Source organism: Nylanderia fulva, unplaced genomic scaffold (assembly GCF_048542155.1).
Source record: "Nylanderia fulva isolate GAGA-0341 unplaced genomic scaffold, ASM4854215v1 Scaffold167, whole genome shotgun sequence".
Lineage (NCBI taxonomy): Eukaryota > Metazoa > Arthropoda > Insecta > Hymenoptera > Formicidae > Nylanderia > Nylanderia fulva.
In genome coordinates, this window is record NW_028189912.1 from 51,096 (window position 1) to 78,008 (window position 26,913).

The 26,913-nt window shown below is 36.9% G+C and overlaps 1 protein-coding gene and 1 pseudogene across 2 annotated transcripts; one reads left to right on the plus strand and one right to left on the minus strand.

Annotated features, from left to right (window-relative positions):
* Positions 1 to 16: 16 nt before the first annotated feature.
* Fdh (alcohol dehydrogenase class-3 Fdh) lies at positions 17 to 3,250 on the minus strand. The gene is made up of 7 exons (XM_029315419.2): positions 2,976 to 3,250; positions 1,744 to 1,987; positions 1,407 to 1,627; positions 1,012 to 1,228; positions 744 to 874; positions 382 to 656; positions 17 to 239 (listed from the first exon to the last, which is right to left on the minus strand). Exons 1-7 carry the CDS (start codon positions 2,994 to 2,996, stop codon positions 215 to 217), a joined length of 1,134 nt encoding a protein of 377 aa, XP_029171252.1. The 5' UTR covers positions 2,997 to 3,250; the 3' UTR covers positions 17 to 214.
* A 2,118-nt stretch (positions 3,251 to 5,368) lies between these two features.
* On the plus strand, positions 5,369 to 22,040 carry LOC146723797 (zinc finger protein 862-like; annotated as a pseudogene). The gene is made up of 3 exons (XR_014924349.1): positions 5,369 to 6,019; positions 20,233 to 21,475; positions 21,984 to 22,040. The product of XR_014924349.1 is annotated as a zinc finger protein 862-like (transcript).
* Positions 22,041 to 26,913: the final 4,873 nt, after the last annotated feature.

Below are 26,913 nucleotides of genomic sequence, written 5' to 3' on the forward strand. Positions count from 1 at the left end.
AATATTTTCTTCAGAGTTTAATATAGTAAGTATAAAATATATTTGTTTTCAAAGATTCAATACAGATATGTAATAAAATATTGAAAAAATATATTTCGTATATAGATATATGTATTCAATGTATTTGGCATCTTTTCTTTATATAAATTGTGAAGGAGACGCACACATAAATTTCAATAGACCGTAGTTTGTTGCACAAAATACAAAATATGTATTAATATTTGAGAATGGCTCTCAAACTGCAACAAAAAAATATATTATCATCACAAATCTGATAATCGTAATAAGAAATAAGAAGTCATAATTTTATGCATTTTAATTTAATATACACTTATACTAAACTCAAATTTTAATATACATAGTAACTTTTTGAAAACTTACCAATTTCCTGAATGCAACAAATCGAAACCTTCATTGATTTTTTCAAATGGAAAACTATGCGTAATAAATTCATCAAGAATCAATTCTTTTGATAGATATTCATTTACTAATTTTGGTACACTTTCCTTTGATTTCCATCCGCCAAATGCAGAACCTTTCCACACTCGTCCTGTAACCAATTGGAATGGTCTAGTACTGATTTCTTGCCCACTTGCAGCTACTCCTATTATTACGGATGTACCCCATCCTTTGTGGCAAGATTCTAATGCAGCTCTCTAAAAAAAATCAATTTTAGAAAAAAGCAATTTTTTAGAATAAAACTATTGTGTGTGAAGCAAAATTTTTAAAACATTAATATATACCATAGTGTTTACATTTCCAATACATTCAAAGGTATAATCTAATCCACCATCAGTCATCTCGATTAACACTTGTTGAATAGGTTTATCATAATTTTTTGGATTGACAAATTCTGTGCATCCAAAAATTTTAGCTATAAAGCAAAAATACAATATTTATAAATTTTTATTATATGTATTGTATCTTACAAAAAAATGCAGGTACATTTGAACATTAATTTTTATCAAAAGTTTAATTATTGCATTATATGATTTTGTTAAATAAATTTACCTTGCTCAAATTTGGCTGGATTAATATCTATTCCAATAATACGAGATGCACCAGCTTTTTTACAACCAAATGCTACAGCAAGACCGACAGCTCCTAAACCCCATATAGCACAAGTACTTCCAAGCTCTACCTTTGCAGTATTTAATGCTGCACCATAGCCTGTAGATACTCCACAACCTAACAGGCATATTTTGTCCAATGGTGCTGTAGGATTAACCTACAATATTTTTAATAATAATATGTGCCATATAGCCAAGATAGGATAGGCTGAAGGCACTAAGTTCTCCAACCGGGGAACGACACAACCAAAAAAAAAAAAAATTAATAATAATATATTAAATTTTTGCTGTATTTTTTAAAAATATTAATATAAATAAATAATATATTATAAATACCTTAGCAAGAGAAATGTCAACTACCACTGTATATTCAGAAAAGGTAGAACAACCCATAAAATGTGCAATTGTTTGTTCTTTACATGTAAAGCGAGATGTACCATCAGGCATTAACCCTTTACCTTGAGTTTCGCGAATTTTGCTGCATAAATTTGTTTTTGATGATTTGCAGAATTTACAATTATTACATTGTGGAATATAAAGTGGTATAACATGATCGCCTGCAAATATTTGTATAACAAAATATTAACTGAATAAAATCAACATATAGAAATAAAGATTGATTATTATTTATAATATATAAACAAATTCTTTATAACTTTTTAATCAAGTTTACCTGGTTGAAACTCAGTGACACCCTCTCCAACACTTTCTACAATGCCACTACCTTCATGACCAAGTATACAAGGAAATATTCCTTCTGGATCTAAGCCATCAAGAGTGTAAGCATCTGTATGACAAAGTGCTACAGCTACTATTTTAATTCGAACTTCATGTGCCTTTGGTGGTGCTACTTCGACTTCTTCTAAAGATAAAGGCTCCTTCTGTTTCCATGCTACTGCAGCTTTACATTTGATAACCTAAAACAATAAAAAGTTACATTAATAAAATAAATTAAAATTATATTTCTAATGATTATTTTAATATTTTTAATTAATGTGTGTGTATTGAATCATATATATATATTATATATATATATATATATATATATATATATATATATATATATATATATATATATGATAATATACACATATACACACAATTGTCATCTGAAATAATTTATTATTCATTGTTTTTAGAAAAATCTATTTTATATGAAATATTCTTTTCATTTCTTTTAACTTCTGTGCTAGTAGAACAATTACAATCTGGAGTATTAGTATTAATTTCTTTATTTCTTTATAAACAATTCATATTTGCTAACTCAATGTTAAATTTATTTGAAATTATGAAAATTTACTTAAAATTACTTGAGTAATTTTAAAACAATATTATTAAATTATAATAAGAAAATAATAAATCACATAATAATAAAATGTGATACATGACTGTGCAAAAAGTTGATATGATATGCTGGTTTGATAAGTAACATCATAAATAACAAAAAATGCTGTGCATGTAGTAGCTTTCTACAAGGACACATGCTAATCGACACTATCCATTACATCATACTGTTGAAAATTTACTTAAAACTTTTATAAGAAATTAACAGTTTTAGAAATATGAGATGTTTTTGCAGAAAAAACATATAGAATACATGAATAAAGCAACTAAGTTGCTGTTTCAGTATTCATATACTTTGAAGACAGTCATTTCAAGGTCACTTAGCTACAAATCATTAAATTCACTTCTTTATTGGCTATAATACAGTACTAAAAAAAATTAGTCTTTTTTTACTAGAATATCTTCATAAAATATAATTACTTATTAAAATATAAACATTATGAGAAAGAAAGTGAATGTTAAATAATGATTACACATGATATGTTAATAAAACAAAAACGAAAAAAAAACCACAAATTAACACAGATAAAGCATACAAATTAACATAAATTAAATTAGTACCTTTTTAGCCGTATCTGACATTATCGTTTCTTAAATTTATCACACACTTATTTAATTAAACTGCGCCACGGTCTAAACTCCACTTTAAGAGTCGACAGGAGACTCGGCCAGACCACAGGTTAAAGCGGGGAGCACACACTTTTGCATAGGCGCATAAGCGTAAACATGAGAATCTTGATTGGTCTATAAAGCGGGGAGCACACACTCTTGCATAAGCGCACAAGCATATGCATAAGAAATTCGATTGGTTGAATTTGTTATGCATACGTTTATAGACCAATCAAGATTCTCATGTTTACGCTTATGCACCTATGCAAAAGTGTGTGCTCCCCGCTTAAACGTATGCATAAGAAATTCAACCAATCAAATTTCTTATGCATATGTTTATGCGCTTATGCAAGAGTGTGTGCTCCCCGCTTAAGGGTCGACAGGTCGTCCGGCCAGACTCCGAATTGATGTTGGAGACTTCGCGCGGTGACAACGCGAAACTCTGATTTCAGTGTTGCCAACGCCGAGAAACCAATTCTCGGGTTTTATGTAGTGGTGCATGTCTGTACACGTACATACACCATTGCATTGCTCACGCGGACGCATCGTAGAGAGACAAGGACAGATAATCACGTGTTCTTCTTGTTCCTCTACCGTGCCGGTATACGCGAAATGCGGCCAGGGGGTCGATTGTGTAACTTTTTCTAAAGTGAAAACGTGAAAAGTGAAAAATTTCCACCAATCACGCATTGATTTTAAGATAAAATCGATGTGTGATTGGAAGAAATTTTTCACTTTTCACATTTTTACTTTAGAAAAAATTACACAATCGACCCCCTGAAAACGCTTTCTGGACTTCCGTAACAGAAGGCAGTAGCGTAGCATTTTGTAAATTTTATATTATATATAATATATATATATTATATATATTATATATTATATATATATATATATATATATATATATATATATATATATATATATTATATAAGAGATATGTTGACTTCCGTTTCCGGTGCAAACGCGTTATACACGTGGGGTGCGTTCGTAAACCTTACCCGCTGAGGTATAGGTTAACTTGACGGGGACTAGTCAGTGAACGTGTAGGGACACATCAATCTTCAAGGACTACCTAAAGTTTATGAACGATCTTGAGGTAAAACGATCGCGTAATATAAATTTGACAAATATAATTATCATCATATTATTTTGAATAATTATCTTCATCACTATGTTTATTTGTAGAATTCTAATGTAGATGAAATTTAATCTTAGTTTAATTTACTTTTAATTTTTTTAATTTGTAGAATTAGAATAAGATAAAAAGTAAGTTAAACCAATAAAATTGAAATTAATTTGCGTTAAAGAAGTAATATATAATATTTAGAAATAAATGAAAAAATCATACAAATTAACAATTAGTATTAATAATCTTATCGACTTCTAATATTACTATATATTTACCATTCATTATTCAATATTCGAACTATTCACTATAAATATTGCATATTTTAAATAAATAAGTATTTTTGAAAATATAAAATAAAATATTTTAATTTTTTTTTAGCAAACTATATTATACACGAAAGAAAGCATGAGTAGTGACAGAGAAAAAGCAATTATTGGCACGGCAATATCAATAGGAAAAAAACTTTTGTCCAATTACGAATTTGATTCCGATTTATCATTATCTGATAGTGAAACTGAAATTTTATTGACACTTATTTGCTCAAAAAAAAAGAGAAACAAGGCTAAACGCATTGAAAGATATGTGGAAGAAACCATTCATCATTTCACTGACAAACAATTTCAGTCAAATTTTAGAATAACGCGTGAAAGTTTACTCATTATTGTTGGTCCACAAATAGAAAATACTAATACTACTGGAACTGGGAGACCAATGGTCCCAGTTGAAAAACAGTTATTAGCAACAATATGGCTATTAGCGACGCCAGATTCTTATAGGTATCCTGACATTTTTTACATTTTTTTAAAATACTTTTTCTTCATGTATTTCATTTTTTCTTTACATTGTGCTGCAACAAAATTATAGCTTTCGCATTTCATACCACAGGCAATTTTAGTCCAGATATCGTCCTTTTTAATGCAATTGGAACTAAAATCATTTTGATACTTTTTGTACAAATGTAGCAGCATTGCTCTACTTTTATCTGTCCATAAGTTTTTCATTCCTTTATCCAGAACTTTTTCATTGCTCTCTTCTAAGGGTATCAATATTATGTTCTCAGTTTCTTCTAAGATAGATGTCGAACAGCGAGATGAATTTTCTGTATCAACATTTTTTTCGGGTAACATAATTTCTATTCCATACGGTTTGAGCAAAGTTTCAATAATATATTCCGTTAAAGGAATATAAGCCATTCTGCCTGTTGTAAAATATAATTAAAAGAGGTTATGTTATTTGTAAACGTTTTTTAACAATTAACTTGAGAATTATACAAAGCAATTTTTACAAAGGAACTAGATATTAAGCATTTATTAAGCATAATTCGTTCTTTGTCGTGTCTATTAAGACACAACAAAAGGCGAAATAAATGTACCAAATTTCTAAACATATATTTTGTAACTTACTTTTATTGTCACGTAAATAAACTTCCGACATTTCTGCGTTGAAAATTGGATTTCTATCGGCACCTTCTATAACTTTATACAAAGCTTGGGATTGTGATATCTTACAATTAGACATATTTGGTACACTATTGTAATTTCACTTATTTCACGTACGGACAGAGAGGTTTCTTTCCCCTGGTACGGAATTCTTGTGTAAAATGTGAAAAGTGCGTTTCTGCGCATGACGGGTAAACTCTACCTCAGTCGCGAGCAGGGTACATAAGGAGCACCCTGGGTAATTCCTCAAGAACTTTCTAAACGCATGTGGGTAAAGGTAACTTTTCCACCATAATGTATTTTTCGACTTTCTGAACGAGTTCAGAGACATTTATACCCTGCGGGTAACGTTTACGAACGCAGCCCAGGGTACATAAGGAGCACCCTGGGTAATTCCTCAAGAACTTTCTAAACGCATGTGGGTAAAGGTAACTTTTCCACCATAATGTATTTTTCGACTTTCTGAACGAGTTCAGAGACATTTATACCCTGCGGGTAACGTTTACGAACGCAGCCGTGGAGTGCGAGTGTGGATAATTGAAGGGGGTTAGAGAGTATAGAGTGCAAGTGAGAGAGGAGAGGATAGTGTGAGGAGGAAGCGAGAAAAAAGTGAGAGGATGTGAGAATAGTTGAGGAGAAAATAAATAGAAGGAAAAGATAAGAAAGAGAGAAATAGGAGGCTGGATGACAGCTGATTGTAGGCAGGGAGTATAGAAAGTATAGAGAGGAAACAGGGTAAGGAGAGAAAAGAGAGCAGGCGCTAGGGAATATCTAGGGAATACAGAAAGTAAGAAGCAAGGAGCAGGGAAAACATAGAGGGGTAAATAAGTAGGTAGAAAGGAAAACAAGGGAAAAAGAGAATAGAGAGGAAAGTGGTAAGGAAAAGGAACATAAGAGCTTAGAAAGCAGGATAATCGGAAAGAAAGAAGGAATTAAGGGAAAGGAAAGAAGTGGCAGCTTACGAAATATAGAGGAATTGTTGAAGAGAAAAAAAAGGGAGTTAGAGAAAAAGAATGGAGAGGAGGGAGCAGAAATCTTTAAGAGAAGCAACAAAATAACCAGATCACCAGAGAGAGAAGGCAAGGAGGAGGGAGAGAAAGGAGAAATTAAAAAAATATTACAAGAGATGTGGCAGGAGATGAGGGAGATGAGAGAGGAAATAAAGGAGCAGGGAGAGAAGATAAGAGGGGAGATGGAGGAGATAAGAAGAGATTAGAAGGAACAGATTGAAAAATGGAAAGAAGAGAAGGAAGAAATAAAAGAGAGCATGGAAGGTATGAAGAGGAGGATAGAGGGACTGGAAAGGAGGATGGAGGAAGGGAGGGAGAGAGAGAGAAAAGGAGAGGTTCACAGGGGGTGAAATGCAAAAAAGAGTAGGGGAGATGGAAAGGAAATGGGAGATACTAGAAAAGGAGGAAAAGAAGAAAAACATAGTGATAAGAAGCCTGGAGGTTAAGGAGGGGAAAAGAAGAGAAGGAGTGGAGAGTTTGATGGAGGAGATTGAGGCAAAAGTGAAAATAATGAAAATAAGGAAGAAAGGAGAAGATAGAGAGAAAGGGAGAAAGATGGTGGTAGTAGAACTGGAGAAAGAAGAACAGAAATGGGAGGTGATGGAGAAGAAGAAGAAACTGAAAGGTAGAAAAGAAAGGATAGGCATGGACCTAACGTGGAAAGAAAGGGAGGTAAGAAGGAAATTGGGAGAAATAGCATGGAAAGAAGAGAAAAGAGGGGAAAAGACATGGATAAACAATGGCAAGATAAGATAAGGAGAAAAATGGTGGAGACGGGATGAGGTAAAAGAGGTCTTGAAGAATGAGAAAGGAAACGTAAGGAAAGAAGTAATGGGGGAAGAGGAGATGAGGAAAGAAGATTTGAAGAGATAGAGAAGGAGAAAAGGAAGAGGGGGACGGGTGAAAAAGGATGGAAGGTAAGGTTTTGGAATGTGGCGGGAGTAGGGAACAAGGATAAGGATTTTTGGAAGGGATTAGAGCAGTGCTCGGAATTATCTCAGCATTTCAGCCGATTCTCGTATGTCGACCCCTCCTTTCCTCCCTTTGCCGCGCGCGCTGCAGCCGCTAGGACGAGCGCGGCCGAGCCTCAGGAGCGGTACTATCCAATTATGATACGATCTTTCTCCCTTGATTTTTAAAATTTCAAAAAATGTATTAAACATAATTTTTTTAATTGTTAAATTAAACGTAGAAATATTTCAATAGATTTCCACGTCACTCGCGAGGTACTATTGCCGACGCGTTTTTTTTATAGTGGTTTCCCCAGTAGGCCTATTTAAAGAAAAATCAATGGAATAGTCCACTGTAGAGAGAAAAATAGAAAGAATTTTTAATTAAAAAATAAAAAATAAGAAAGTAAAAGACTAAATATGATAAAGATATTCTTCTTGGATTATCTCATTACATGGCATTTGAATGTTCATAATTAGATTTTCTCGGTCTTTTATGAGACTGAACAAGTGATGCAATGTCTACGTCGATACTAGATGAAGTTGTTCGCATTAGTGAAGATAATGTCTCATCATTTACAGAAGAACGTTTATCTGTTTTTAAATTTTTCATTTTTGAAAATGAGCATTTACATAAGTATGTAGATCCAAACATAGAAAAAATACGCAAACCAAAATTTCTTAAAATGGGATATATTGATTTATCTAAAATTTTAAAAAATTCTACGTCCTTCTTTGATTGGGATTTTAAAGAAAAATCATTTTGCAAAGTGCAGAGTTCCTCCTGATACTGCAAATTTTGTTCTTCAATTTGTACTGTAAGAGAATTTTCAAATAAAATTAAGTCGCTTCGAAGCGTTGAAAGATCATTGAAACGCGTATTAAATTGATTTATGATTTCATCAAGAATGTAAACATGTTGTTTAAAATTACAATTTATACCGTGTTCATTAAAAAGAATCTGATAACATGGGTAAAAATGGAAAATATCTTTTTCTAAATGATTTTTTAATAGTATTAATTTTCTTCGAAAAGAATCAATATGAGTAATTAATTGCGAAACATTTTGATTCGCTTTTTGCAACTGCAAATTTAAAATATTGAGGTGATTAGTTAAATCAGTTACAACAGCTAATTTCGAAAGAGTTTCTAAATTTTCAAAAAAAGGTTTAAATTCTTCAAATTTCAATGTTGAGAATTCTTGCAAAAAAAGGAAAATTTCTGTCCGTATTGCAAAAAATTTTTCTAAACATTGTCCTGCACTAAGCCAACGAACTTCACAATGAAGAGAAATATCCGTGTAAGCTGCGTTATGTTCAAAAAGAAATTGTTGAAATTTTCTATGATTTAGAAACTTATGACCGCCTTTAATAGAATTAATAATTTTTGTGACCGTTTGCATTGCGGTGCACAGTTTAATAACTTTTCCACATAATGCTTCTTGGTGTATAATACAATGAATGACAGGGATCTCTAAATTCCGTTGTTTTAATTGACCAAGAAAACCAATTTTTGATCCCGTCATTACTTTTGCACCACCAGTCGCGATGGCTGAGCATTTTGAAAAATCAACGTTAAAATTTTGAAGCGTTTTTTCTACGGCTTTAAAAATGTCTAGTCCTGTTGTGCCATGTAATGGGACTAAATCTAAAAGTTCCTCGATACATGAAAAATCATCCTGTACTATTCTAACAAATATACTAAGTTGACTTACGTGTCTAATATCGGTACTTTCATCAATACATATTGAAAAAAAAGAACAAGTAACCAGTAAAGATTTTAATTTTCCTTTAATATGACTCGCGATATCTTTTATTCTTGATGCTACAGTTTTATCACTGAGAGGAATACTGGCAGCATTTTCAAGAGTTAGCAAACCTCCGAATGCTTTAGTTGCCTCCATGAGGCATTTTTTTACAAATTCACCGTCAGTAAATGGTTTCGAATTATTTGCGAGAAGATAACTAATATTAAAAGACGCGGAAAAGAAATGTGAGAGCATTTTTTGAAGATGTACTTGTACTTTCATAATTATCATGAGAAATTCCGTCACTGTTTTGTTGATAAACTAATTTTAATCCCTGAATTAAATTATACTTTTCTTGGCCCATATACTTATCGTACTCATCAGAATGTTTTATATTATAATGTCTTTCTATTGACTGTTTTTGAACTAACGAAGGTTTGAAACCGTATAATAAACAAATAGTTTCATTAGATATTAAAGTAAAAAAATAATTTTGCCATGCTTCATCAAACGGTTGTTTGTATTTTTGCCCGCTGTTAGCCATGTCTTTTTAAATTAACTGAATCACTATCACTATCACTAATTGTTTACTTTACTCTGACACGTATTCAAAATACGTATTGAAGAAACTAATAATTAGTATGTCTCTCTGTAAGACTGCACGTCACAAGCGCTGTGAAATAGCGATCTGAAGCCTATGAAGACTGAAAAAACAATGCGTAAAATCACGTAACAATGTGACGATCTGTTAAAAAACATATGAAAGTCGACATTCATTGTTTCTTCCCGATTCAGCGACTTTCATCTCGATATGTTTCTTGCCTATATCTCTTCACGGGGGTACACAGTGGTTATTAAGAAATTTATTTCTTTAGAAATAAATGTATCTCAAATTGAAATCATTTTAATACTTAGGATTTACTAAGGTAACTTGTCCCTTGTGCACAAAACTTAAATTAAATTTCTTAAATTTTTAACACAAACAATTAGTAATAGTGATTCAGTTAATCTAAGAAGACATGGCTAACAGCGGGCAAAAATACAAACAACCGTTTGATGAAGCATGGCAAAAGTATTTTTTAATCATAAATTTATGTTTATATTTTTATATTTTTATTGTTTAATCATAAATTCTTCTCTCTATTTTTTTCTCTACAGTGGAATAGGCTTACTAGGGGATACCACTATAAAAAAAACGCGTCGGCAATAGTACCTCGCGGGTGACGTGGAAATCTATTGAAATATTTCTACGTTTAATTTAACAATTAAAAAAATTATGTTTAATACATTTTTTGAAATTTTAAAAATCAAGGGAAAAAGATCGTATCATAATTGGATAGTACCGCTCCTGAGGCTCGGCCGCGCTCGTCCTAACGGCTGCAGCGCGCGCGGCAAAGGGAGGAAAGGAGGCGTCGACATACAAGAATCGGCTGAAATGCTGAGATAATTCCGAGCACTGGATTAGAGGAATGGGATGTGATAGTGTTGACAGAAACATGGATGGGAGAGAAGAGTTGGAAGAAAGTTAGAAGAATTTTGCCGAAAGGATACGTGTGGGGAGTACAAGGAGCTGGCAGAAAGAGCAAGAGGGGAAGAGCGATAGAAGGCATAATTATGGGGATAAGAAAGGAGATAGTAGAGAAAGGAAGGAAGATGGAAATGGAAAAGGAAGGTTTTGCGATAGGAAGAGTAAAGGTGGGGGGGAGAAAGATGGAGGGTGATAGGAATATATGCAGAAGGAATAGAGAAAGTATGTAAAGAAATGGAACAGTGGACAGAGGAAAAAGAGAAGGAGGTTTACACGATAATAGGAGAAGATTTTAATGCGAGGACGGGAAAGGAAGGGGGAAGAGTGAGGGGAGAAGAAAATGCAGAAGAAGAGAGAATAGGGGAAAGTAAAAGGAAGTCAAAGGACAGAGTAATCAACGCAAAAGGAAGAAAATTATTAGAATTTTTAGGGGAAAGAGGATGGAGCATATTGAATGGGAACACAAAAGGAGATAAGGAGGGGGAATGGACCTTTACAGGAGGAAGAGGGAACACAGTAATAGATTACGTACTGGGAGACGAGGATAGTAGAGAAAAAGTAAAAAAAGTTAAGAAGAAGAGATAAAGTGGATTCAGATCATCATCCAATGGAGGTGGAGATAGAAGGAAAGCAGAGAGGGGGGAGGAGAAAGAATCGAGAAGGGAGAAGAGGAGGAACTTGGAATGAGGAAAGGCAGGAGGTTTAAGGAGAAGGTGGGAGAATTAGAAGGAAGAGAGGAAGAGATAGATGGAGAATGGAAGAAAATAGAGAAGTTGAAGGAAGCAATGAATGTAACAGAGAAGGAAGAGAGGAAAATGAAGAAGGAAAGGAGTGGATGGTGGGACGAGAAGTGTGGAGAAGAAAAAAGGAAGGTAAGGAAAGAGCTGAAGAAGTGGAGGAGAGAAGAAGGAGAGGGAGAAGAATACAGGAGAAAAAAAGGAGAAAACAAGAGGTTATGTGAGAGGAAGAAAAAGGAAGAAAACGAGAAATGGGAAAGGAGGGCAGCGGAGGTGAAAAAAGAAGCAGAAGTGTGGGAAATAGTTAACAAGGAGAAAAGGAGAGAGAAGGGAATAAATGAAGAAATTGAGATGAGGGAGTGGAGAGATTACTTCATGAAGCTGCTAGGAGGAGTGGTGGAGAGGAGAGCAAGAAAGGAGAGAAAGGACAGAAGAGATAAAGAAGAGGAAAAGGAAGAGGAAATAAGTAGGACAGAATTGCTAGAGGCAATAAAAAAACTGAAAAAAGGAAAAGCGTCGGGGATAGATGAGATTCCGAATGAGGTCTGGAAATACGGAGGAGGGAACTTGGAAAATTGGGCATTGGATTTTTGTAACAGGATTTGGAGAGAAGAAGGCTGGCCGGAGAAATGGAAGGAGGGTGTGATAGTACCGATAAAGAAGAAAGGAGAAGGAAAAGTGGTAGAGGATTACAGGGGAGTAACATTGATGCCAACATTGTATAAAGTGTATACAATGATTCTAACAGAAAGATTGAGGAAGGAGATGGAGGAGAAAAGAATAATAAAAGAAAATCAGATGGGATTTAGAAGAGAAATGGGTACGATGGACAACATTTATGTGATGAACCTGATTAACAGACAATTAGAAAAAAAAGGTGGAAGAATGACGGCACTGTTCGTAGATCTGAAGGCAGCGTTCGACTCGGTGGACAGGGGGAAAGTAATGGAGACAATGGAAGAGAGTGGAATAAGGAAGGGACTGAGAAAAAGGATAGAGGAAGTGATGAGGAAAACGGTATGTAGAATAAAGGTAGGGGAGGAAGGAGTAAGGCAGGGGTGTCCATTGAGTCCGTTGTTATTTAATATCCTGATAGCGGACTTAGAGGAAAAGATGGGAAAGGTGAAAAGGGGAAGAGTGAGGCTAGGGAAGAAAAGAATATACACGTTAGCATACGCGGATGATATGGTGTTGCTGGTAGAGGAGGAGGAAGAATTAAGGAGCATGATAGAACAATTAGAAGAGTACTTAGATCATAAAAGGCTAAAATTGAATGCGAAGAAGTCGAAAGTTATGAGATTTAGGAGAAAGGGGGGAAAGTGGAAAAAAAGGGAATGGAGATGGAAAGGAGAGAGAATGGAGGAAGTAAAGGAATTCACGTATTTGGGATATAGGCTACAGAGGAACGGAGGACAAGAAGGACAGGTGAGGGAAAGGATGAGGAGAGCAGCATCGATTATGGATCAGATGTGGGGGATAGGGAAAAGAAGATTCGGAAAAGACTGGGGAAGAAGGCTTTGGCTGTTTGACAAGCTGGTGTGGACAGTGTTGAGCTATGGGGTAGAAATATGGGGATGGAAGGAGAGAGAGGGGATGGAAAGATTAGAGGAAAGATACCTTTTTTTTTTTTTTTTTTACGTCAGGAATGTGTTCAACACATACCCTCCACCTCGGGGGAGGCTTCGGGTTATGCGGGGATGGGAATGGGCAGAAGGCCCATTCCCGACCCGCTAAACCTGACGGTGGTCCTCCTGGCGCAACTCGGAGGCTCCGGGAATCGCTTTCGCATGCAACCGGTGCCTCCGAAACGCCGTGACGCACCCCTTTCGGGTGCGTCCCCTTTGTTTGACGAGACAAGTCCCGTCAGGCGGAGAAGAGTGGAGACCACCATCACTCCTCTCCCCTCGTTGGAGAGCCGCGTGCAATGAGTTCGAGGGCCCCCGCCCTCGAAATCTGCAGCTCTCCCGTCCCAGGTATTGAGGCTCCCTCCGCCCCCAACACCTAAGACCTCTCCTGAGAGACCACCTTCAAAGAAGGAAGTCTCCCTATACGGGAGGGAGGGAAGTACGACTTTCCTGAGAGTGTCCATCTCCCCTCCGTCCCGCACCATCTACTACTAGGATCCCCCGGGGGTCCCGGCTCCCTCCCTCCCCCAAGAGGGATCGGGATTCGGCCGGGCACCCCGGGGGGTCCCCGGACGGGGTAGTCCGTCCCCCGGAGGAGACGGGCCCCCCCGCCCCTTCACTTCTGAGGGAGAGGCGCTAGGAGTTTGCCCCACGCGTCTCTTCCCTCCCCCTTCTCCTAGAAGGGATGGAGTCCGGCCCCATCCGTCCCGAGAGCTGCCCCCCGGCGATAACGCCGGGGCGAGCCCCCGGGGCTCCCCCCCCTCCTCCGCCGGAGGTGCCGACAGGCATCCCGGACCCCCGAGTCGGTGCCTGGCCGGCCGGTTAAAGTCCACCAAAGCGGACATCTTCGGCCGGACAGGCACCCCACCATCTTGTGTCCAGGGGAGCCGCAGCGGTAGCAGCGGCGTCCCCTGTCCACCTCCGAGGTGCATCGACGCCACGTGTGGCCAGGCCACAGGCACCGATAGCACCTCGCCGCCCCCATTACGTTGGCGACAGTGGATTTGTCGCCAACTCCCCCTTCCTTGCCACCCTTGGCAATTTCCCTCCTCTTCTTCTTCTCACCTTTATCCCTACCCCCATTCCCCCTTTTTACCCCTCTCCTCACAACTTCCACCCACCCCCCACTTTCCCCAGTCCCCCCTCGTTTACCTCCCCCGAAGCCTCACGGGCCACACCCGCCCGATCAGCCTCCATCCGTCTGAGGCGCCCCTCCAGTAGCCCCAACCGGTCTGAGTTGGCCGCCAGCCTCGAGGACATGTCCTCAAGTCTGGCCGCCAACCCCCCCGGCAACGGAGCCTCCCCGACCGGCGCCCCTTTCTCCTCCACCTCCATCTCGGTGCCCCAATCCCGCGCCTCCACGCCGCGACCGGGCACCTCCTTCCCCTCGTCCGTCTCGGTTCCCTGCTCGCGCGTCTCCACCTCGCGACCAGGGACCGCAACCGCGCTCACGCCGTTCTCCCCCCCGAGCCGGATGCATTCGCGCCGCGTGAGTTCTGATACAACCCACGCGAACTCCTGCACCCGGCAGAAAACGTTCTCGGTGAACTCCTGAACTAGACCAGGTATCGAATTCGCCATCCCTATCTCGAAGCACGTTGTTATGTCCTCGTGATGGTCCCTGATCCAGTCCTCGAGTTCGTCTCTTTCCCTCACTACCTTGAGGAACAGCTCCGCAGTGGGAATCTTGGCACCGGCCTCATCCCACCACGGAGCCAAGTCCTCCTCCCATTGGAGGCCCGGCAGCAATACTGCCGGTCTCGCGTGGTCTGGGATCTGAGCCTCAACTTCCATTGAGGCGTCAGATCCCCCCCCCCTTACCTCGCACCCGTCGCTAGATAACGACGGAGTGGAGGCCGGGATACCCCCATCTCCGCCGGGCCCTGTGGCATCCGACTCCACTGGGCCGGTAAAAGTCTTTCGACTTTTCTTTCTCCCCATATTGATTTTTTTGGCCTTTTTTTACTTGGTGGCCGTCCAAGGGTGGCGAGCCGAAGCCCTTTTGGCCCCACCAGGCCCATCCGTCCATACACACATGCACACACACATTCACCCAATGCCGGGAGTTAACCGGATCTCACCCACAGCCTGTCCGACTAGGGTGACCCTGCCAGGGACCGAAGTCCCCGTCGGCATAGCCTGTGGGATCATTGGTCCGGTGCTCCCGACATAAAAACTCACACCAGCTCGGGACCCCCGGGTGCGCGAAACCCGTACCCCACAGGGGGGGCACATGACCCCCCCTGCAGAGTCCCTGAAGTTGCCCTCCTATACCGGAGGGCCGGTGTACCTCCCTACAGGAGGTACGGTCCGCTCTTGGCACCCCTCGCAAGAGTATCCTCTTGCGAAGGGTGAGCCCTCTCACCACGACAAGGTGGCGGACAACGAGAGAGAGAGGAAAGATACCTGAGATGGACATTAGGGGTAGAAAGAAGGACACCAGGATACATGGTGAGAGAGAAGCTGAGAAGAGAAAAACTAAGAACAAGAGCTGGGAAGAGAACGCGGAGCTTTGAGAAAAGAATGGAGGAAGGAAGAGGAAGCGAGTTAGCAAGAAAATGCTGGGAAGAAATGAGAGAAAGGGCGAAGGAAGGAAAGATGGGCTCAGAATGGGAAAGGGAAAAAGAAGAATACTTTAGGAAAAGAGGGAAAAAGATAGAAGAAGTAGAAGAGAGGAGAGGGGAGGAAGAGGGGTGGTTTGGAGAATTGTTAAGGAAGGATTGGGAGGAGCAAATGAAAGGAAGGGAGGAAAGAATAGAAAAGTCAGAGTATAATAAATGGTATAAGGAGATTAGAGTGGAAGGAGTTCCGGAGTATTTAAGAAAAGGTTGGGGGGAGAGCAGGTGGAGAAGAGTGGCGAGATTTAGATTGGGAAATGAGATGCTAGAAAGTAGATACTGGGAGGAGGAGGAAAAGAAAAAATGCAGGTTATGTGGGGGAGAAGAGAAATCTTGGGAACATATTTGGGAAAAATGTAGAATAAGTAGCGAAAGAGAGAGGAGTTGGCAGGAAGTAGTCAGGGAAATTCTAAGAGAGGGAGGAGAGGGAGAAAGATGAATGATGGAGATAGAGGAAGAGAGAGAGAGAGAGAGGGAAGGAGAGAATGGGAGGAATGGAATGAAAGAATGAGAGAAGGAGAAGAAACGTAAAAGACCAGAAAAGCAATAGGAAACGGAAGTCGCAAGCGGTGAGATGTGTGTATGCGTGTACTGGGGGGTGAAGCGGAAGCCAAGGGGAGAAGGCCACAAGGGCGACCCGAGGTGGAAGCTCAACCCCCTGGAAACCCCCTGGAAATTAGGTTAAGTAGGTTAAGTTAGGTTAAGTGGATAATGTAAGCGTTTTTATTTTTGTTTTTGTATTTTAAATTGTAACCCTACGGGGAACAATAAAGTTTTTATTTATCTATCTATCTATCTATAAGAGATATGTTGATTATTCTTGATTTCTTTTTGATTATTGATGCTATTGTATCATTTGCTCCAAATACTTATAACGTGAAAGAACGTTGAGTAATGTATAATCAATGCAAGAATGTTCAGTATATCATCCAGTAAATTAGAGTTCAAATATATCAATATCAATTTTTTTTATAATATATATATATATTGGAATATAGAAAAATGATAAAAAAATATATTTTGGCGATTAAAAAATTTTTTAATATATTGAAAATATTTTTACTACATACACTATATATAAGTGTAAAATAATTCAGAAAATAAATTTAAAAATAAATTTAATAAAAATCTACATACCAGCTGTGTGCATGTGTGCAATTGATTTATTACTTGAAATATATTTACGGAATTATTTTGCATTTATATATTTATAGTTGTAAAATGATTAAAATATTTTCAATATCAAATTTTTAAGTTTATCGCCTATATAAAAAATATATTTCTATGATTTTCTATATTCTAATATATTATAAAAAAATTGATATTGATATATTTGAACTCAAGTTTTTTACGTGATTAAATATTCTTGCATTGAGCTATCATATGTTACTCGTAAGTTCTTTCACGTCATAATTACTTATGTAGCAGAGAGAAAGAAATGAGAGTTATACAATGTAACATCAATAATCGGAAAAAATCAAGATAACGGTTGTCATATCTGTATATATATTCAATTCAATTCTTTATTCGTCCCCTAAGGGATTGAAGGCGCTTTTGAAGGAGCGTTCCCCAACCTTACAAATCTCTTACAATCATACTTATAACTACTCTTATCTCTACTCTTACATCTAATTTACAAATAACTTAATTCTACCTTAACCTACTTATCTACTACTTTAGAGAGAGAAAGAGCCGTCCCTACCTATCGCTTCGCTTCGGCTTCCGGCTCCCCATATATTCTCCACCACCTCATTCATACCTCCACTCATTCTCCTCCTCATACTTCCTTCCTCCTTTTCCCCTCCCTCCCCCTTTTCTTCCGTTCTTCCCTCTTCCCTCTTTTTCTCTATTTCTCTCATCCATCCTTCCCCTTCTCCTCCTTCCTGCAATATTCCCTTCATTCTTTCCCACCAGTTTCCCTTCTCCCCTTCTCCCCCACATTCTCCTATCACATGCTCCCATGTTTCATCTTCTATCCCGCATAACCTACATCTTCTTTTCCCCTCTTCCCAGTATCTCGCCCCTCTCATCTCATTGTTCATTCTGAACCTTACTATCCTTCTCCCTCTACTTTCCCCCCATCCCTTTCTCAGGTATTCCGGTAAACCCTCCTCCTTCCATTTCCCATACCATCTATTATATCTCGACTCTCTTATCCTCTCCCATCTTTCCTCCTTTTGTCTTTCCCTGTCTTTCTGTTCCCATCCCTCATATACTTCTTCTTCCCTTCCCCTTTTTTCCTCCATCTCTTTCCCTTCTATTCCTCTTTCTTCCCAGAATTTCTCTCTCTCTTTCTCCCACATCGTTCTTTCCTTTCCTCCTCTTATCCTCTCTTTCATATCCTCAAAACATTTCCTCGCTAAACTTCTTCCCCTTCCTTCCTCCAACTTCCTCTCATACCCTACCGCCCTCCTTCCTGCCCTTATCCTAAATTTGTCTTTTCCTATTTCCTTTTTTACCATATACCCCGGCGTGCACCAGTCTACTCCTAACGTCCACCTAATCCATCGCTCCTGCATTGCCTCCACCTCTCTCCTCTCCTTCCATCCCCATATTTTCGCCCCATATTCCAACACCGTCCCCACCAACCTTTCCATTAGCCATATTCTTTTCATCCAGTCTCCTGCAAACCTTCTCTTTCCCATTCCCCACACCTGTCTTATCACCGCTCCTGCTTTCCTAACTCTGTTCTTTACCTGCGCCTCCTGCCCCCCGTTCCTCTGTAGCTTATACCCTAAATATGTGAATTCTTTCACTTCCTCTAACCTTTTTCCTTTCCATCTCCACTCCACTCTCTTCATTCTTCCTCCTCCCTTTTTAAACCTCATTACCTTTGTCTTATCCACATTCACCTCTAACCTTTTCTTGTCCGTATAACTTTCCATTTTCCCCAACATATGTATCATCCCTTCCTCATCCTCCGCCAACAGTACCATGTCATCTGCGTACGCCAAACAATGCACCTTTTCCCCTCCCAGTTTCACCCTCCCCCAACCTCCTTTTCTTAGCACTTCCTCTATATCCGCTATTAGCAAACTGAATAAGTGCGGACTCATTGGGCAACCTTGCCTCACCCCCCTTGCCGTCCAAAAATTTTCTCCCTCCTCCTTCCCCACTCTTACCTTACTCCTTGTTTCCCTGTACACCTCTTCTATCCTACTCCTTAATCCTTCCCTTACTCCCCTCCTCTTTATTGCCTCCATTAACACCTCCCTATCTACTGAATCAAACGCCGCCTTCAGGTCCATAAATGCCGCGACTACCTTTCCTCCCTTTTTATTTACCCTCTTATTCACCAGATAGTTCAGCACATAGATACTATCCATCACCCCCATTCCCTTCCTAAAACCTGTCTGACTCTCCGGTATCATATTCTTCTCCTCTATTTCTTCCTTTAACCTTTCAGTTAAAATCCCCACGTATATCTTGTATAGCGTTGACATCAATGTCACTCCTCTATAGTTTTCCACTTTATTCCCCGTTCCCTTTTTCAACAGTGGCACTATTATCCCTTCTTTCCACCTCTCCGGCCATCCTTCTCCTCTCCATACTCTGTTGCACATTTCCCATACCCACTCTTCTACCCTTTCCCCTCCATATTTCCATACCTCACTCGGTATCCCATCCTCCCCCGCTGCTTTTCCTTTCTTCAGTTTTCCCAGCATCCTATTCACTTCCTCCCTGCTTATCTCCTGCTCCTCATCCCTCTCCCTTTTTTTTCCCTCCTCTTACCACTTTTACCTCTATCCCTCCCAATAAGTCCATGAAGTATTCCTTCCATTCCTCCGCCTTTATCTCCTCATTCACCCCTTCTCTCTTTTTCTTTCCCTGTTTATAATCTTCCATACCTCTCCTTCCGTTCTTGCCTCTATCGCCTCCTTGTACCATCTTAGCCTCTCCTCCTCCCTTTTTCCTTTACACATTAGCCTATATTCCGCCCTTACTTTTCTATATCCTTCTCCTCCTCCTCCTTTTTTCCTCCATTCCCTTAACTTTTTCCTCACTTCTTTCCTCTTCTCCTCACATTCCTCGTCCCACCACCCTTTCCTTTTCCCTTCTCCACTCTCTTTTTCTCCTTCTCTCAATTCCTCTTCTATTCTTCCTATTTTTTCCTCTAGCTTCTCTTCAATCCCCTCCTTCCACCCCTCTCCCCACTCTATTTCCTCTCTTATTCTTTCTCCTCCCCTCTTTGTCCATCTCCCTCTTTTTCTTATTCCTTTTCCCTCCCCCCTTTTTCCCTTTTCAGCTCCTCCTCTTCTTTCTAGCGTTACAATCAATGGGTGATGGTCCGATTCTATGTTATCTCCCACTTCCATTCTCTTTATCCTTTCCTTTACTCTATCCAGTGTTGTGAGACGGGCCCGGTTTTCTCGCGCATGCGCGGCCATGTTGTCTGTTAGGCTAGTATTAACAGACACGTATCTAGATGACTGTCTGCAGAGGATATGGGCGCGAATTGGCGCGAAAGCTTTGGCCCAACAGAGGAATACAACGCGAAAGCCCAACGGAAGAAGATTGAATATCAGTAAGTAAATGTAAATTATGGATTGTAATAATAACAGTAGTAGTAGTAGTAGTAATAGTAGCAGTAATATTGGTAAAGGAGTTATCAAGAAACGTAGACTTAGAAATTTTCAAAATTCTTGGTTAGATGAAAATAATTTTAAAGGATGGTTAACTCCTCATCCTGATATTCAGAATAAAGCGCTTTGTACTGCATGTAATAAGGCCATTAGATGTTGCAAAACAAATTTAACTGCACACTCACAGACGGCAAAACATATAAGAAATATAAATTTGTCTAATTTTGAAGCCACCGTTAGTGTTAATAGTAATTTATCACATAAAGATAAAGTTAAACGCGCCGAAATAAAATTATCTGCCTTTTTTGCTGAACATAACGTAGCTTTTTAATGCGCGGATCATTTAACTCCTTTATTAAAAGATATTTGCATAGAGCCCAAAGTCGTGCAAGATTTTTTACTTGCTCGAAATAAGTGTGCAAATATTGTTAAAAATGTTATAGCAAAACGCGAAGTCGAGACAATTATTCAATATTTGCAAACATGTAAATTTTCAATTTTGATCGATGAAAGGATATATCAGATACTAAAGTAATGTGTTTACTCGTAAAATATGTTTCGCCTTTAAATAAAAAAGTCACGACTCAATTATTAGAATTGTTAGCTTTAGATGCAACGGATTGTTCCGCGAGTAAAATTTTTGAAATATTTACAAATTTTTTAAAAGAAAAAGAAATTCCGATTAAAAATATTGTTGGCTTGGCGTGCGATAATGCATCCGTTATGATTGGATGCAATAATTCTTTTATGTCTCGTCTTAAAGTAGAAGTACCGCAATTAGTAACGTTAAATTGTATTTGCCACTCATCCGCGATTATAGCTAGTAAAGCGTGTGAAAATTTACCGAATTCTTGCGAAAATTTAATTAGAGGAGTTGCCACTTATATTTCGGGCAGTGCGAAGAGATGTGCAGTTTTGAGCGAATTTCAAAATTTTTTTGAAGTACAAAAAAGTAAAATTTTAAAATTATCGGAAACAAGGTGGCTTTGTTTACATAAATGCGTTGTTAGACTTCTCGATAATTGGGAAGTTTTAAAAAGTTATTTTCTTTTAGCATTAGTAGAAGATAAATTAAAATCTGCCGAAGTAATTTTAGAATCTTTAAACGATGATTTTATTAAAGCATATTTACTATTTTTAAAATATTCGTTAAATTTTTTTAATAATTTTAATGCATTATTTCAATCGCGTGATATATTAATACATAAATTATATGAAAGTAGTCGGGAGTTAATTTCAAAAATTGCTCAAAATTTTGTTACATTTGATATTTTAAAAGATATTAATAATTTAGATTTAGATAATAAAAATCATATTCAAAATTTAGAAAATATATATGTAGGGCCCGAATGTGAGAGTTTTTTGGATACATTGTCTTTGGAATGTTCGCAACAAATTAGAATGAAATGTTTGGATTTTTACATTACTGCAGTTCGAGAAATGCTTAAACGTTTGCCTTTTAAAGATACACTTTTTCAACAGTTAACTTTTTTAGATCCAAAAATTGCTTTGTATTATAAAGGTAGATTAAAAATTAAAGATTTAACTTTTATCGCGAAACGAATATTGAATGATATTGACATAACTGATTTAGCTTTTGAATGGAGAATTTTGCCATCAAGTTTTAGTGAAGACCGGAAAAAAGAATTAGCTTGCTTAGAAATAGATGAAATGTGGCAAAATATTTTTAAATCTACAAATTTCGATGGGGAAAAGATGTTTCCAAATTTAGAATCATTAGTTAACGTAGTTCTTTCTTTTTCCCACTCAAATGCTGAGGCCGAACGAATTTTTTCTATTGTAACCGATGTAAAAAATAAAAAAAGAAATCGTTTAAGTAATGAGTCACTTTCTTCTATTTGTGTAGTTCGTTCCAGTTTTCAAGCAAAAAATATTAATTGTATAAATTTTCAACCTGACTCAAGGCATCTTGAACTGCATAATGCTCAAAATTTGTACGGAGAAAAAGGCACATCTGATGGTGCTTAATTATGCTTGTTTTTTAATTTATAATTTTTTTTTGCTTTTTTATTTTTAATTTTTAATTTTGCTTTTTCATTTTTAATTTTTTTGCAACATCTAGCCAAGATTTATTAATGCATGCTACATACATGTATCTTATATGTGTATATTAATTTTATTTATTTTTCAGATTTACTTCTTGCCAAAGATGCGAAGTGCAATATTTTTATTTTTAAATAGATGTATATATTAATTTTATTTATTTTCCAGATTTTCTTCTTGCCAAAGATAGTGCAATATTTTATTTTTTAATTATTTTTAGTTTTATTATTTAATAAATTTAAGATATTTTTATTTTATAAAGTTATTAAATGTGTAAGCCATTAAATATCTATATAGAATTAATATTTTTATAAATTTTATAAAATTTTTAGTTTTAAAGTTATGGCAAATATTTTTTATTTTATTGTTTATTATCTAGGACGCAATATTTATTTTCTTTTAAATTTAAATATTAATATAAAAATTTAATTTTTATATTTATAAAATAATTTTATTTTGTATTTTAATAAATGTACTTTTGTTTTTTGAATACTGGTAAGGTTTTTGGCAGTTTCCCTTACCCTTGCAACAAATGTTGGTATTTCATAATTTTTCTGCCAAATAAAATTTTTTAGTTTTTATATATCTTGTTTACAGTTATTTTTATATCCCTCCGTTTTGTTTATCTTTTTTTTAATAAAAATTTACAAAATTATAACTTACAACTATACGGGTGACTAACGGTACACCTTTTTACATATGGAGTTACTTCACTGATACTACGTTCGCCGCGCATGCGCAAGAAAACCGGGCTCGTCTCACAACACTGACTCTATCCTCTCCCACCACGTAATCTATCACCGATTCCCCTCTTCCTCCTGTATATGTGTACTCCCCCTTTCTATCCCCTCTTATCCCTCCGTTAAAAATTCCCCATCCCACCTCTTCCAACTCTTTTATCAACTTCTTCCCTTCCTCATTAACTTTCTTGTCCTTCGATCTTTTTTCTTCTTCCTCCTCCCCTCCTATCACTCCCCCCCTTCTATCTGTCCTTGCGTTGAAATCTCCTCCCAAAATCGTCCATTTATTTTCTTCTTTCTCTTCCATCCATTCCTTTATTTTCTCCAATTTCCTTTCCATGTCCCCGTTGATGTACCGCCTATTACCCTCCACTTTTCTCTTCCTACTTCTAAATCCGCCATCATTATTTCCTCCGCCTTTTCTCCCATTCCTGATACTTTTATCTTCCTCCTCTCCTCCCTTACCCCCATGATCATTCCCCCCATCGGTCTTCCTTTCTTCTTTCTCTTCTTTGCTGCTTGCTTCTCCCATCTATATCCTTTCGGAAACCTCTTTTTAATCGCCTCCCATCCCCTTTTCTCTATCCATGTTTCCATCATCACCACCACCTCCCATTTCTATTTCCTTCTCATCTTCTATTTCCTTCCAGAACTTTTCTTCCTTATTCTTTAGCCCTGCCACATTCCAAAAACCTATTTTCCATTCCTCTCTTACTTCTCCTCCTTTTTCCTTTCTCTCCTGTTCCTTTCTCCTTTCTGCCTCCGTCTCCCTTTTTCCTTCCTCCTTTCTCTTCTTACTATTGTTCTCCCCTCCTCCTTTCCTCCTTTCTTCTCTTCTCCCTTCTTCTATCCCTTTTTTTCCTCCATTCCTGTCTTCATACCCCCTTCTTCTCCCCTCATTTTCTCTATACCTTCTCTAATTTCTCCTTTCCAGTTTTTAAGCATACCTTCCTCCTCTTCCCATCTCCACCATACATCATTGATTTTTATTCTTCCATAGCTCGTCCATACATTGTTTCCTTTCCTCCTTTCTATCTCCGCGATCTCCATTAGTCTCCATTTTATCTTTCTCTCTTCCCATGTTAAGTCATCTTCTATTCTCACCCTCTTTCCTCTTAATATCCTCTTCCTCTCCATTACCTGTCTTTTTTGTTCTCTACTTCCTAGTTTTACTACCATCATTTCACCTTCCTTTCCCTCCTTTCCTTTCAACATCCTTATCTATTCTATCTCTGCTTTCGCTCCTATCTCTTTCATTAATTTCTCTACTCTTTCCTTTACACCTTCCTTCCCTTCCTCCATTCTTTTTATTACTATGTTATTTCTTCTCTCTTCTCTTTCCTTCCATTCTAATTTCTTTCCTATGTCTTTCACTTTTTCTATTATTGTTTTTTTCTCGTTTATCCCCTTACTCTCTCCTTCGCCCCCCTCTCTTTCCTCCTTTAATTAAATTTTACATTAATTTATAATAGTATTATGAGGTAGTTAATACATGAAGATCATATAAGATGAATGCTGTACATCGATTAGCATAATATGATTACAAGTCAATAAATGATTTTGCTAATATTATATTTTGAATAAAAATTAAAAAAATATAAAAACAAAAAAATGACATTAATAAATTTTCTTCATTCTTTGTTTTCTTCTTCTATTAATTATTTTTTTTATTATTTGAATAAAAGATGTATTGTGTGTAATAGATTAAATAGATAGATAATTTATATAAATATATAATTACGTTTTGAAATTTATATATATATATATTAATTTCAATATATACATATATATATATATAAATTATTATTTATCTATTACATACGATACGCCTTTTATTCAAATAATAGAAAAAAACAAAGAATGAATAAAATTTATTTATTTCATTTTTATTTGTTTTTATCAAATTTTTATTCAAAATAATATATTAGCAAAATCATTTATTGCGACTTGTAATCATAATATTACGCTAATCGATGTACAGCATTTATCTTATAAGATTTCTATGTGTTATTACCTCACAATACTATTATAAATAAATGTGAAATTTAATTTGCATTACTTTTATATTTTCATATATAATGAACAGATGTAAAATATTTCTCATTCGTGTGCGTAATATATTGGTTTTTGTATTTATACTGATTTTACACATATCAAATGCAAGAGAGACAAAGATAGAATGATACTCTCTTCTTGTCAAGCTGTCAGTATGTTACCACGAAAATTTTCCCATGAGTATAGATCTAGTGAGATTTGATCATCCCAAATATTACATAAAAAGAAGTTACGTAGCTTCGTGAAATATTTTTTAATATATTCTTTATATAATAAAGCAAGGAGACAAAGAGTCGAATTTTGCATTATTGCTCTTAAAAATTTATAATAAATTAAATACGATCTCGTGGCTAATCCAACCTTACCCGCTGCTAGCTGCGCATCTCCCCAAGTTATATTATGAATTTTATATTTCATCTTTTTTTTTCCAAAAAATTAATCTTTGTCTCCCTGCGGACAATCCTATTGATTAAGAATATCGTAAATTTAATAAGATTCATTAAGTATTTTGGCTAATATATGGGATGAACGAATCCGTAATTCCCGGCCGGCCGATAGGCGTCTCCACCATGTCGCCTGTCGACCCTTAATAGACATATCGCCAAAGGCCTGTCTAAAGAAGAGACCGCCATCTTCGTGTGATAGACTTTGCCCCTTACCGACACACTTTGCCCCTGGTTCGAGTCCGTGCTAAATTTTGTAGACTTTACCAAAACCCAGATAACAAAATACTTCCACGGTACCGGTACGGAGAGCGTACGTCGTATTTTATGTATCAATACGGTACCTACCACGTACGTGCGTACCGTAGGAGTACATTACCAATACATCGTATTAGTACGCGGTACGGCTACTGTAGCGCCACTGTATCACCACTGTATATTGAAATAAAATTTTATCATACGCTGTACTCTTATAATACTAGTATGGTATCAGTACGCTGTACTCTTATAATACTAGTATGGTATCAGTACGATACCAGTACAACATCAGTACAGTTCCAGTATAAAAAAGGAGATTTTCGTACACGCTTCCTCCTCTTCTTCCTCTTTTCTTTTTATTATTATTTTATAATTAAAAAAAACAGTAAAATCAATTTTATAATTAAAAAACAATTATTTATTTATCTCATATAAAAAATACATATAATTTTTTAAAAAGTTATAAATATAATATATATATGCGTATTTTATGTTACAATGATGTAATAATGTATATGTATAAAAAAAAATTATATATATAATATATGTACAATACATGTTTAATAACTAATATATCAATTATAAACGCAAAGTACATTTATTTTAATTAAATTATAAATTAAACTATTACCGCTGAAACTACTTGTAACAAGAAAATCTTACACTGGAAAAAAAATTTTGTTGGATTAACAAAAATTCTGTTCGAAAATGGACGAAACGGAATTACTGGTTGAATCTACCAGAATTCCTTTTAATGCAACAAGCATCTACCAGAATTCCTTTTAATGCAACAAGCATCTTGTTTGTACAACAAATCAGTTTATTGGTGCAAATAAGATATTTGTTGTATTAAAAGGAATTCTGGTAGATTCAACCAGAATTCCGTTTCGTCCATTTTCGAACAGAATTTTTGTTAATCTAACAAAATTTTTTTTTCAGTGTACTCGATCTTATTTAAGTCCTA